The 13,730-nt window shown below is 41.0% G+C and overlaps 1 protein-coding gene across 3 annotated transcripts in view; it reads left to right on the top strand.

Moving 5' to 3' along the window:
- JHY (junctional cadherin complex regulator) overlaps nucleotides 1-13,730 on the top strand; it is a 59,400-nt gene that overhangs the window by 26,039 nt on the left and 19,631 nt on the right. For 2 of the 3 annotated variants that reach the window (XM_059929271.1, XM_059929270.1), the window contains exon 3: nucleotides 4,908-5,021. The exons of the other annotated variant lie outside the window; for it this stretch is intronic. In XM_059929271.1, the coding sequence (XP_059785254.1) occupies nucleotides 4,908-5,021 (114 nt within the window). The remainder of the gene's footprint in view (nucleotides 1-4,907; nucleotides 5,022-13,730) is intronic. 3 annotated transcript variants of the gene reach the window in all.

Genomic DNA, 13,730 nt, shown 5'->3' with positions numbered 1-13,730 from the left:
CAGAGATGGGATCCTAGCTTCCACCTTGTTTTGCTGACAGCCTCCAGGCTTTAATATAAACCACAGATCTAGCCAGATAAACGATACATTAGATGTGTTCTGATGTAAACAGAGTGTCCAGTGAGCAATGTAGATTGACCTTCTCACTCAGTAATATTTATTGAGCACATATGCGCCAGGTACATCCAGAACCACCACGTAGCTCATGGGAGTAGCGCCTCTGGAGCTGAACAGTCCAGCACGGAGTCCCTACTTTTCCTGCCCTCATGGGACTTAACATCTAGAGGCGAGACAAACATAATGACCAGGGTGAAACTCATCACACAAGGGAAAGGACAGGGCACTAAGGCCGTGAGTTCAGGTGCATCTGGTATAACCTCCTCCAGGGCATCAGGGAAGGCTAACTATATTTCAGCCAAGGCTAGAACAGTGAATGGGATTGGTCAGAATAAGTGAGGTAAAGGGGAGTTTCCAGGCAAAGAATGGCCCCGTGCGTGGACCCAGAGCATGTGGCCCAAGAGCAGACCTGAAAAAGTACAGTCTAAAGAGAGCAGGGAGGGAAGGCTGAAGAGTAGAGGAGGGAGGGCCTTATAAACCTTTAAAGGTAAGGGCGATGGAACAGCATCAAAGGATTTTAAAGTAGGTGACTGGCATAATTAGTTTGGGGTTGTTAAAAGCTCAAGTATCTTATCTGGAAAATGAATGTAAAAATAATATACCCAGAGGTGTCAGTGTCATCAATTTCTTCCTGAGCACGTATGTGCTAAATACTGATACATTACGAAGTGTTCTACAGGATGGAGAAAGTGGCCAGGCAGAGCCAAAACATTTCAGGTTTCAGGTGTTTTGTCTCTAATAGCTGAATAATTCATGCAAATCCCCAGATAATTCAAACAGCTGTACTAAATCCCCGTGTTGGAGCCTGACCGCGGCGGGCTCTCTGTGTTGCCATTGCCTCCACCTCTTCTGCTGGCCGTGTGTCAATACAGGGGGCAGTAGCATTGATCTTAGCAGGTGCAAACCGACACAGAGCAAAGTGTATTAGAAATAGGACAGAGTTAAAACTGCAGATCGCTCACTAGCCAAGTTAACAAAGAAACATCAACTGAGTCCGCTGATTATGCCCCAAAGAGGGGGATTCAATAACAGCTGTGTTGGAATGATGGCAAGCAAATACCACATTTAGAAAAATAGGATTCTCTGGCCTATTTTAACTGGGATATATGCTCGTTGTTAACACCATCAAGGAATGAGAATAACAAGGAACCTAATTAATGCGAGACTCCCCACGACATCTAAACACAAGGTTATTAACAGAAAGCAATAGAGGAAAAAAGGACCCGAACCTCCCAAGACTGCAGGACCACACAGTGATATTCTATTTAAACATGTTTCAGTGTGTGTCTCTGCGGATACACAGTGATTCACATACAGCTCTTGGAAAAGCATCAACTTTTTTTGTGGCGCTGATTCTCTAAGAACCTGATGAGTTTCTTTGAGAGAGAAGTAGCAGCCCAATCTAGCTCAGCTGTACTCAATCTGAGTTGCTCTCCTACATATAAACCCTCACTTCAAAGCCAGGAACATAATGTACAATTTTTTAATGGCTCTAGACCCAGGCACTCAGGCGCTCTGCTCTGCGCCTTACCTCAGTGTAAACACCTAATCAAGATTGCCTGCGCTCCAACAATAGCAGCCAAATGCAATTCGAGAACCACAAGCCTTTGAAGTCCTCCCAGCAAAGGCCGGTTTTCTAGTCTGGGATAATGACATGCCATGATTGCTGTCTTTGTTGTATCTTTTCAGTGGAGAAGCAATTATGGCCCCAATTTAACAGAATAGACATTACACAGCTTATGATGCTCAAAATGCAATTTCATTTGATCATTTTCTCGATTTGATTGGTATTAATAGAATGGTTCACCAAGGAAAAAAAAGAAATAGCTAGCAGAGGTTGTGTCCCATTCCACTTTCAAAGAGATAATGTAGAAGTATGTTTTACTCACCCAGAGACTTAGTGGAGTGATTCAGACACCAAGTTCTACCAAAACAGCCTGTGGATGGAAATATTATACATCCTATGTTCTCTGGGGAAGGAAGCGTAGGACAATGTATTTTTCATTTGTAAACTTTTTATCAGAGCTCCATAAGGGATCCCATCGTTGTTAATCAAACAATTAATATCACCAGTGAAAAACCAAATTAACTAAACTAAGTCCCCTTTACAAAAGCCGGGAATCAAACCCCCTAGTGGCAGATCTAGGAATAAACCCAACTTCTCCAAGGCTCCAGCTTGTCCAAGACATTGTGTGTTTGAGGTTTAAAAAAGGATTATTTCCTCGCCTGCTTAGGCAGCCTATTTAGATTTTTTTTTCCTGCCCCGACCTTCATTTCTCCTCCAGGATGGAGTTGATTTTTCTTTTAAATAAGTTGTGTATCTGTTTAACGTCATGGCAGTAAGGGACTGAAGCCTTTGAGAAAATGATGACAGAAGCTGTAAAATCTAATACTTTTATTATCATCCCATGTTTCTGGAACCAGTGAGGGACTGAGAGATGGAAACATGAGAAGTGGTTCCTGACCTTGAGCATTTATAGCATTTATAACTCCAAACTTTCCATCTCAGCACAAGTTAAACTGTTCCATGGTATTGTGAAGTTTTCCATTTGCAGAGTAGGTAATCACTCAAAACCTGTTGATTACTTCCATTTGTAATTTTAAAATTGCCATGATCCAATAGTACATTTTGTTCCTTGTATTAGCGGTGAGAATTCAAACATGGAAAAAGTTATATTTTCATTTATTCCCATTTTCAGATCAACCTTTAAGTACTGAAACTTTCACACTATTTCCCTTATTTGTATATATTAGTAGCGCAGTTGTGATAGGGAAGCATTCAGGTAGGAAGGGGTTACACCCAAAACAAGAGGAACAAATTGTCTTTCTTGTGCCAGAGAAGCTACCTTGAGTAGTAAGGAATGAGGTTATCTTCACTGTCAAATGCCTGCTTACTAGTTAATATTTAACAAGTATTTTTGCCTCTTTCTGCATTGAATACTTGTCTGCATAAGTATGAAGTAAAAGTCAGCAGCAGAGTGAGAATTTAAACGCAGCCATGACAGATTCTAAACCCCATGCTTTTTCCAGCGTTCCACCTTGCCGCTTCTCACACCGCACAGCCCACCAGGGGAAATTTAACAAAACAAGTATCAAATCCTGAATCTAAATTTCTAAATTAAGGACATCAGTTTAGAAATGGGGAGACCAGCATCTTGCAGGTGACAAAGCAGGGTGGCCACAGGACCTCATATGCATAATCTTTCCCAGGAGGAATGACAAAGACGTCTTGAGAAGTCCTCTATATAAGAGAAGGCTTGGGGAAGGCATCTTAGGTTCTACCAGTTTAGGGCTGTTTTCCGAAAGAGGGATTGACTTATTCTACGTTATTTCAAAGGGCAGAGGGATAGAAATTACAGACAGACCTATCACTGCTCTTATAAGGAAGAACTTTATAGCATTTAGGTTTCTCGAGGATGGAAAATAACGTTCATCATTGATAAAACAGAGATTCAAAGGTCTAACATTTTCCTCCAGGGAATGTTTGAAAGGACCAGGTCTCCCACAGAAAGGAACTGTTCACAAGCCACCTTGTTCCTTCTTTTTCCGTCAAGATCTTTAAACCTATACGAATAGTGACAAGCAGATAACTCCTGCCTGGAGAAGGGGCAAGTGATTAGGCAGCGAGGGGAGGAACGTCTACCAGGGATGGTACAGAAGCACTAGAGAGTGTACTGGATAATTACCGCCAGAATCTTTGCCAACGTTACTATTGCAGAACTTTTAAGTTTGCTCTCTGAAATGCTACCTGGTGGCTAGAATTCCGTATAGCACAGAAGACAATCTAATTCCTTGACTTAAAACAGGTAGCTAATGAGAGCCTCCATAATTTGGGAACCTAAATCCATCAATAATTTGGGGACCTAAATCCCACGTCGCTGCCTTCATCACTGGCTCCCAAACCTGTCTTCAGGTTAGACCCACCTGGGGAGCTTTTAAAGTACGAGACTCATATCTGGGGCCACTCCCAGAGCTTCTGATTTAATTGATCTGGGATGGGACCAGAACATTAATTTTTAAAAGCTTCCTAGGTTATTCTAATATCTATCTAAAGTTGAGCACCACTAACCTACATCATTCCAATTTATGGGGTGTCAAAACTACAGTCTGCAAGTCAAAGATGATATTTCTAATAAGTGAGTTAATTTAGCAAAATCGCTAAATGTACAGTCTCTGGAGTTAGACTGCCTGGCTCCTCTGCTTACTAGCTGTTGATTCTGGGCAAGTTACTTAACCTCTCTGTTCCTCAGTTATCTCATTTGCAAAAAGGGGATAATAAAAGGTACATACCTGGTAAGATTGTTGTGAGAATTAACATATATGAAGTGCTTAGGACAGCTATCATGAGCATTCAATGTATATTAGTTATTTTTATTGTTCTTATCATCATCTTGGAGTATAGTGTTATTTCATTATTTGTTTGGCATACTTAAACATTAGTTGCAGCGTCTGGCTCAGATAACTGTTCTAAAATCAGGTCCCCTGAGTATGTATTGAGCATTCAGGTTTTTTTCCATAATCTTACGGAACGAATTTTTTGTCCAACCCAATAATTAGTAGTTTGACCTCAAAACACCAATTCTCACGTCATCCCTGCAAGAGAAAACATTGTTTATTCCCATTTTCCTTGGGAATAATCCAGATGCCTAAGGACTGAGATGAATCCTTGAAATGAACTATAAATAAAATGTAACCCTGCAGGACCTCTTTCTAGAGTACAGACTCGAGCCCCATGGCCATAAGACTAAAATGAATCCAGTTAACGTGCTGTATATGTTTTACCCCCTTAGATCTCCTACCCCGTCAGAGTAACTGACAAGCCGTCTATTCAGAACACCAGAGAGGTTGGAAATGTCGCTATCGACCCTGAAGACAAATGGCATCAAAGAGCCCAACAGCTAAAGGTCACCTGCTAGATTGAATTTTAAGTGTGTTTCAAGGGTTACTGCTGGATCTAAGTGATGTTTGTGACTGACATCTTATCACTTAAGGGTTTATTCTTATGCCACCTTCTGATGGGTAAGACTGCCTTCTGCCCGGATGGGTCATTACTTGCTCAGCTAGCCAACCCCACCCACTTTCCCAACGTTCTATTTCCTAGAGAAAAATCATCATATCACTCTTCAAACATTCAGAGGAATGGCATGGAGAAAGTACAGGCAGGAAAAAAAAATCACAGTTCCAAAATATTGTCCAATACTCTGCTGCTCCCAAGTCTGTTTCCTTTTGGAGTTATCAGTCATATAGTATCCCTAGGTGATGGGGGATATGGTCCCTAAAAATGGGTGGGAATCCTCAGAGCCTCACTGAGCCCTCGTTTGCAGAACATAAACACCTACTACCTAGTAATTTAGCGTGATGACATCCCTTTTTTGGCCATGGGTTTACTACTTTGAAATCACAATGCGGTTTCAGGGAAGATTTTTATGAAACCGTCCCCACTGATTGTTTTTCTAGAAGAATCAAGAAAAGCTCTAGCAGCTGATGTCTTCTTAATCCAGTGTATAGTGTTACGTGGGGCAGTTGCTCTTGGACCAGGTTTTATACCTGCTTCAGAAGGGATAAAGCCCTTTGAAATCACCCAGCCTATAGGGCCTGTTGACATCATTAGTTAAAACTATGTACAGTGGAAAAGTAAGAAGAAGAAGAAGAAAATTCATTCCAGTTTCAGAAAAGTTAGAAAAGGGGGACGGCTCAAATCATCTTTTTGCCTTTGCAGTAGCCTCCAGGCTACTCTTAGAGTTGCCAAAAAAAAAAAAAAAAAGAAAGAAAGAAATGAAAACAGCCATTCACCTGAAGCTTCCTGAAAGCTGATGCCAGGGAGGCCACACCCAGAAGTTGGGAGGATGGGGCCAAATGTCTCCTAGAAGTGGACCTAGAGGACAGGGTCTCCTACCAGACCTGATGGAGAGCCTAGGCAGCTCGGCCAACAGGATCGAGGGGACAAAGGAAACGCCTTAAGGCTTGTTATGTGTTGTGGGTAAAGGACTGGGTCAGAAGACAGGGAGTTCTGGGCCCTGACCTGCCATTTACTTGATGCGTGACTTGGGCAAATCTCAGCTTCCCCCGAGCCTTAAGTTTCTTTTTTCTTAAACGAAGCATTGGCCAAAATGAACTGCAAGGTCCATCCCAGCTGCAAAATGCTATAAATCTATGATCCTTTATCTCTAGTTACTTAAATTACTATAGGAAACACAGTTGAAGCATGTAAGATTCTTGCAAACTCTAGCTTTCACACTTGTCACTATGGAAAATCGTAGGCGTCTTGGCCAGTGATAAAATAATCAAGGTAAAATCACAGTGCTTAATGCATGGCATGGCCCTAGGCAGAGACAGTAAAAAAAACTTCGTACAGAAGAAAGCAAAAAGGATACTGTTTCATCTCTGAGGGTACAAGACTCATTTGTTTCTAACCCACTCCTGAGTAAAGACAATAAGGAGCAAAACATCTTAAGATTGTTGCATCTAAAATGACAGCAAGACAGAGCGGCCCAAGGAATGTTTCCCTTTCTTTATTCAGAAAGGATCTGTTAGGTGTTCGCTGCACCCTGTATGCTGGCGGGGCACTCAGCATACAAACCTCCAGGCTGACTTTTTTTCTCCTCTTCAACTACCCACCTCCGATGGCTTCTCTGTGGTCCCCCTCCTGCCTCTCCCACCCCTGTCCTGTGGTGCATGTGGCTGGAACCACTCCTCCAGGGTTTAATCCTATTCGGCCATTGTCTCATTAGCTGTTGCCTGTGTTTCTTTTGTACCAACTACACGATAAGCTCCTTGAACCTTAGCATTGTATTCCTCTCCACCTCCTAGCACATTGCTTTACCCAAAGCTGATCTCAATATTTAATGGTTGACTAAAAAACCATTTAAAGGTCATTTAGTGAATCTCAAGTGAAAATGGGCCTCATCTGAAATCTTTTTCTTGAAAGATGATTTTCAAAGAATCTGCATATCCCTCAGTAAACTTACTCTAACAATGAGTAACTCAGTACTAAGAGATACCTTTACGTGAAATCAAAATAATTCAGACAACAAATATTTATTGAGTACCTACTATATTCCAACCACTAGCTTTTAGGTGACTAGCCCAAAAGACATGTTTTTTTTAAAAAAAACTCTTCAGAAAAGTAAATAAAACTCGACAAAAGATCCTTTTTTAAAAAAAAAATGATTCCTACCCTCAAGGAGCTTAAAACTTTTGGTAGTGGGAAGACAGTTATGTAATCATTATAATGCAGTGATATAAAAGTAGGTATAATTTAATTCTTTCTTTTAGTGTAACTAAAAGAGCACCTAATTCTGCCCTAAAAAGACAGGAAAAGCTTCCTGAAAAGAGATAGCACCTGAGCTGACCCTAGAAGGATGAGTCAAAATATGCCAAACAGACAAATGGGAGCAGAGGTGTAAAAATGCAGGGCAATCTAGTCTGTCCTGAGTATTACCTGGAGTTCAGTAGCTAAAGGGCAAAGTATGAGGGACACAGGGCTGGGCAGGTCAGCTAGGGGCCATGAAAGGCTTTTTATGCCGATCAAAAGATTTTCAGTTTTATCCTACGGAGAGCAGGAAGCCACTGGCAAATTGTAAGCAGGTTAATGACATCATCGGGCTTGCATGTTAACAAACTGGGAAGGTCTGAAGAATAGATTGGAAGAGAATAATAAGATTGCAGAGACAGCGAAACCAGTCAGGCGACTTCTGCTGTAATTTCTGCAAGAGATGATGGGAGAACTGGAAAGGTGGCAGCATTTGCTCTGTTTGCCCCACACTCCACATGTCATCAGTTCACTTTGCAGGACGGTGGGTATATCCTCTTCCACCAGCTGGACTGAACTCCTGGCAGGTTAGGACAGCATCTGATCCCCCTCAGCCCCTGCCTTGAGGTGGTCAGGAAGTGGAATGAACAAACTTAGCAATTGCTTAAATACAAGGTGAACGTGGGAGAGAGAAAGAGAATAGTTTCTGAGTGTCTGATTAGTGGCACCAACACCACTGAGGAAGAAAAGGAGGGCTTTGGTGCTGGGAATGAAAGGGGTGTGTGTGAGGCCAGCAGTGGGCCTGACGTTGAGTTTGGAGGTGCCTGTAGGGAGGAGGACCTAGAACTCAGGAGAGACATCTGAGTTAGCCTATGTGCATTTGCATCATAAGAATTCCCTGGTGGGTTGCAGCCATGGGAATTGCTGAGCTGCCCCAGGAATTGTAGGTAGTGGGAGAAGAAAGGAAGGTCAAAAACAGGGCTCTGGAGAAATTGGTAAGAATATTTTAAGGGAGAGCAGAGGTAGAGAAGGTAAAAGATTACAAAGGGATTGCCAGAGAGGCAGAAAGCTGACCAGGATAAAACAGTGTCACGGAACCTGAGACATGAAGACTTCAAGGAAGGGAAATCAGTGAACAGGGTTCAACTCTGCAGAGAAGACAAGTAAAAAGGTGCCATGAAAAGGGAGTGATGTATGCAACTCATATATGCAAGTTTCAAATGATTCAGACAAACTAAGTAATGATGATACAAACAATAATACTATAAATGATAGAATGTAGATTTGTTTGTCTACAAATGGAGAGTGGGAGATCTACAGAAAGAGAGAGAATGAAGAAATGTGGCTAAATGTTAAAAAGTGGTGAATCAGTGAGGATATTTGGGGGTTCTCTGTGCTATTCTTGCCATTTTTCTGTAAGTTTGAAATAATTGTGTAAGTTTGAAAAAATAGAAAGTTAAAGAAAATGGTACCATAGGATTTAGCACTAAAAGGTCATTGGTGGCCTGAGCAAAGCAGTTTCAGTGAGAATAAGGGCTCTCCTGCAGGGTACAGAGGTCAGGATGAGAGCTGGGGGAATGAAGACCAGCCTACATTTTAAGATGCCTGGCTGTGGATTAAGAGATGAGGTTTAACCAGAGAATGAGATCAAGTAAGGGACTGTTTAATTTTTTTTTTTTAAAAGAAGAGGTTTAAACACATTTATATGCTGAAAGGATCAGAAACTGGAGATAGAGGACAAGAGAAGAGAGGGTGATATGCTGGAAACAAGGTCCCTGGACCATTTAAGCCTGTGTGTTTTCACTTTAAAAATACTGAGAATTCAGAGCTCCCACTGCAGAAGCTTCGGCCCAACCCTGGGTTCATGGACCAAGATCCCACGAGCCACCTGGGGCAGCCAAAAAAAATAAAATAAAATAAATAACAAAGTAAAAAATAAAATTAGACTAGGAAACTAACCTATGTCAGGAAGAATATAAAAATAAAAATAAAGATGAATCGACAACCGGAAGGTACAACAATACCACAATAGTAAAAAAGAAGAAGAGGAAAAAAGAAAAGGGTGGGGGGGAAGGCCTTGGCTATGGAGGGCAGGGCCTAAGAAAGGGTGAGTTTTGGGCAGTGGGCGGGGCCAATGCTCAGGACCCACAGGGCTGAAAAAGGCCCTGGGGGCTGTGGGGGGTGGGGCTTATGCTCAAGGAACAGAAGGGGCCCAGGCTGCTCCTCATCCCTGGTCTCAGAGGGTGGGGGGCCTCACCTGGGAGCCCAGCAGGCTTCCTGGGCTTGAGTGGGCAAGGCAAACGCCTTCCTCTCCTCTCCTGCTCCTCCGTCTGGGAGGGCCCCTCCTGCCTGCCTCTCCTGATCTCCCTGTCCTCCCTCCTATGCCCCCAAGGAGCTATGCAGCCTGGAGAGGGCTTTGGAGGGCAGGGAATCGGCCTGGGAGCTCAGCAGGCTCCCTGGGCCCGAGTGGGCGAGGCAATTGCCCTCTGCTTCTCTCCAGCTCAGCTCCTCCTGGAGGGCCCCTCCCACCTGCCTCTCCTGATCTCCCCGGCCTCCCTCTTATGAACCACTGAACTAACAGAGAACCTCAGACCCCAGGGAATATTCATCAGAGTGAGGTCTCAGGGAGTTCCTCATCTCAGCACCAAGATTCAGCTCTACCCAATAGCCTACAAACCCCAGTGTTGGAAGCCTCAAGCCAAACAACCAGTAAGACAGGAACACAATCACACTCATAAAAAAAAAAAAAAAATGAGATGGCAAAAAAATATGTCACAGATGAAGGAGCAAGATAATCTACAAAACCAAATAAATGAAGAGGAACTAGGCAATCTACCTGAAAAAGAATTCAGAGTAATGATAGTAAAGATGATCCAGAATCTCGGAAATAGAATGGAGGCACAGATTGAGAAAATACCAGAAATGTTTAACAAAGATCTAGAAGAATTAAAGAACAAACAAACAGAGATGAACAACATAATAACTGAAATGAAAAATACACTAGAAGGAATCAATAACAGAATAACTGAGGCAGAAGAACAAATAAGTGAGCTGGAAGACAAAATGGTGGAAATAACTGCCGAGGAGCAAAATAAAGAAAAAAGAATGAAAAGAACTGAAGACAATCTCAGAGACCTCTGGGACAACACTAAATGCACCAACATTCAAATTATAGGGGTCCCAGAAGAAGAAGAGAAAAAGAAAGGGTCTGAGAAAATATTTGAAAAGATTATAGTTGAATACTTCCCTAACATGGGAAAGGAAATAGTCACCCAAGTCTAGGAAGCATACAGAGTCCCATATAGGATAAACCCTAGGAAAAACACACCAAGACACATATTAATCAAACTAACAAAAATTAAATTCAAAGAAAAAATATTAAAAGCAGCAAGGGAAAAACAAAAAATAACATACAAAGGAATCCCCATAAGGTTATCAGCTGATTTTTCAGTGGAAACTCTGCAGGCCAGAAGGGAGTGGCAGGATATACTTAAAGCAATGAAAGAAAAAAACCTACAACCAAAATTACTCTACCAAGCAAGGATCTCATTCAGATTCAATGGAGAAGTCAGACAAAGCAAAAGCTAAGAGAATTCAGCACCACAAAACCAGCTTTACAACAAATGCTAAAGAAACTTCTCTAAGCGGGAAACACAAGAGAAGAAAAAGACCCACAAAAACAAACCCAAAACAATTAAGAAAATGGTAATAGGAACATACATATCGATAATAACCTTGAATGTAAATGGATTAAATGCCCCAACCAAAAGACACAGACTGGCTGAACGGATACAAAAACAAGACCCATATTATGCTGCTTCAAGAGACCCACTTCAGACCTAGGGACACATACAGACTGAAAGTGCAGGGATGGAAAAAGATATTCCATGCAAATGGAAATCAAAAGAAAGCTGGAGAAGCAATACTCATGTCAGATAAAATAGACTTTAAAATAAAGACTGTTACAAGAGATAAGGAGGGACACTACATAGTGATCAAAGGGTCAATCCAAGAAGATATAACAATTATAAATGTTTATGCACCCAACATAGGAGCACCTCAATACATAAGGCAAATGCTAACAACCATGAAAGGAGAAATCGACAATAACACAATAATAGTAGGGGACTTTAACACCCCACTTACACCAATGGACAGACCACCCAAACAGAAAATAAATAAGGAAGCTCAAGCTTTAAATAACACAATAGACCAGATAGATCTAATTGATATTTATAGAACATTCCACCCAAAAGTGGCAGAATATACTTTCTTCTCAAGTGCACATGGAACATTCTCCAGGATAGATCACATCTTGGGTCACAAATCAAGCCTCAGAAAATTTAAGAAAATTGAAATTGTATCAAGCATCTTTTCTGACCACAACGCTATGAGACTGGAAATCAATTACTGGAAAAAAAACTGTAAAAAACACAAATACATGGAGGCTAAACAGTGTGCTACTAAATAACCAAGAGATCACTGAAGAAATCAAAGAAGAAATTTAAAAATTCATAGAAACAAATGACAATGAAAACACGACGACCCAAAACCTATGGGACGCAGCAAAAGCAGTTCTAAGAGGGAAATTTATAGCAATACAATCTCACCTCAAGAAACAAGAAAAATCTCAAATAAACAATCTAACCCTACACTTAAAACAACTAGAGAAAGAAGAACAAAGAAAACTCAAAGTCAGTAGAAGGAAAGAAATCATAAAGATCAGAGCAGAAGTAAGTGAAAAAGAAACAAAGAAAACAATAGCAAAGATCAATAAAACTAAAAACTGGTTCTTTGGTCTTCTCTGGTGGCACAGTGGTTGAGAATCTGCCTGCCAATGCAGGGGACATGGGTTCGAGCCCTGGTCTGGGAAGATCCCACATGCCGCGGAGCAACTAGGCCCGTGAGCCACAATTACTGAGCCTGCGCGTCTGGAGCCTGTGCTCCGCAACAAGAGAGGCCGCGATAATGAGAGGCCCGCGCACCGCGATGAAGAGTGGCCCCCACTTGCCACAACTAGAGAAAGCCCTCGCACAGAAACGAAGACCTAACACAGCCATAAATAAATAAATAAATAAAAATTAAACTTAAAAAAAAAAAAAAAAAAAAAGAATATCACCAAACATTCCGAGAAGCAACTGGCCCTGAATCTGATCAGGGACCACTTCTAATCTCTTAAAAAAAAAAAACTGGTTCTTTGAGAAGATAAACAAAATTGATAAACACTTAGCCAGACTCATCAGAAAAAAAGGGAGAGGACACAAATCAGTACAATTAGAAATGAAAAAGGAGAAATCACAACTAACTGCAGAAATACAAAGGATTATAAGAGACTACTACAAACAACTATATGCCAATAAAATGGAGAACCACGAAGAAATGGAAAAATTCTTGGAAGGGTACAATTTTCCAGACTGAACTAGGAAGAATTAGAAAATATAAACTGACCTATCACAAGTGATGAAATTGAAACTGTTATTAAAAATCTTCCAACAAACAGAAGTCCAGGACCAGATGGCTTCACAGGTGAATTCTATCAAACATTTAGAGAAGAGTTAAGATCGATCCTTCTCAAACTCTTCCAAAAAATTGCAGAGGGAGAAACACTCCCAAATTCATTCTACGCAGCCACCATCACCCTGATACCAAAACCAGAAAAAGATATCACAAAAAAAGAAAATTACAGACCAATATCACTGATGAACATAGATGCAAAAATCCTGAACAAAATACTAGCAAACAGAATCCAACAGCACATTAAAAGGATCATACTCCATGATCAAGTGGGATTTATCCAGGTATGCAAGGATTCTTCAATATATACAAATCAATCAATGTGATATACCACATTAACAAATTAAGGAATAAAAACCATATGATCATCTCAATAGATGCAGAAAAAGCTTTCAACAAAATTCAATACCCATTTACGATAAAAAAAAAAAAAAACTACAGAAAATGGGCATAGAGGGAACCTACCTCAACATAATAAAGGCCATATATGACAAACCCACAGCAAGCATCATACTCAATGGTGAAAAACTGAAAGCATTTCCACTAAGATCAGGAACAAGACAAGGATGTCCACTCTCACCACTCTTATTCAACATAGTTTTGGAAGTCCTAGCCACGGCAATCAGAGAAGAAAAATAAATAAAAGGAATACAAATTGGAAAAGAAGAAGTAAAACTGTCACTGTTTACCGATGACATGATACTATACATAGAAAATCTTAAAGATGCCACCAGAAAACTACTAGAACTAATCAATGAATTTGGTAAGGTTGCAGGAAACAAAATTAATGCACAGAAATCTCTGGCATTCCTATACACCAACAAGAAAAAATCAGAAAGAGAAATTA

This window comes from Balaenoptera ricei, chromosome 8, assembly GCF_028023285.1.
Source record: "Balaenoptera ricei isolate mBalRic1 chromosome 8, mBalRic1.hap2, whole genome shotgun sequence".
Taxonomy (NCBI): domain Eukaryota; kingdom Metazoa; phylum Chordata; class Mammalia; order Artiodactyla; family Balaenopteridae; genus Balaenoptera; species Balaenoptera ricei.
Note: the sequence above shows the minus strand (reverse complement) of the source record. Positions and strands in the feature narration are given on the sequence as shown.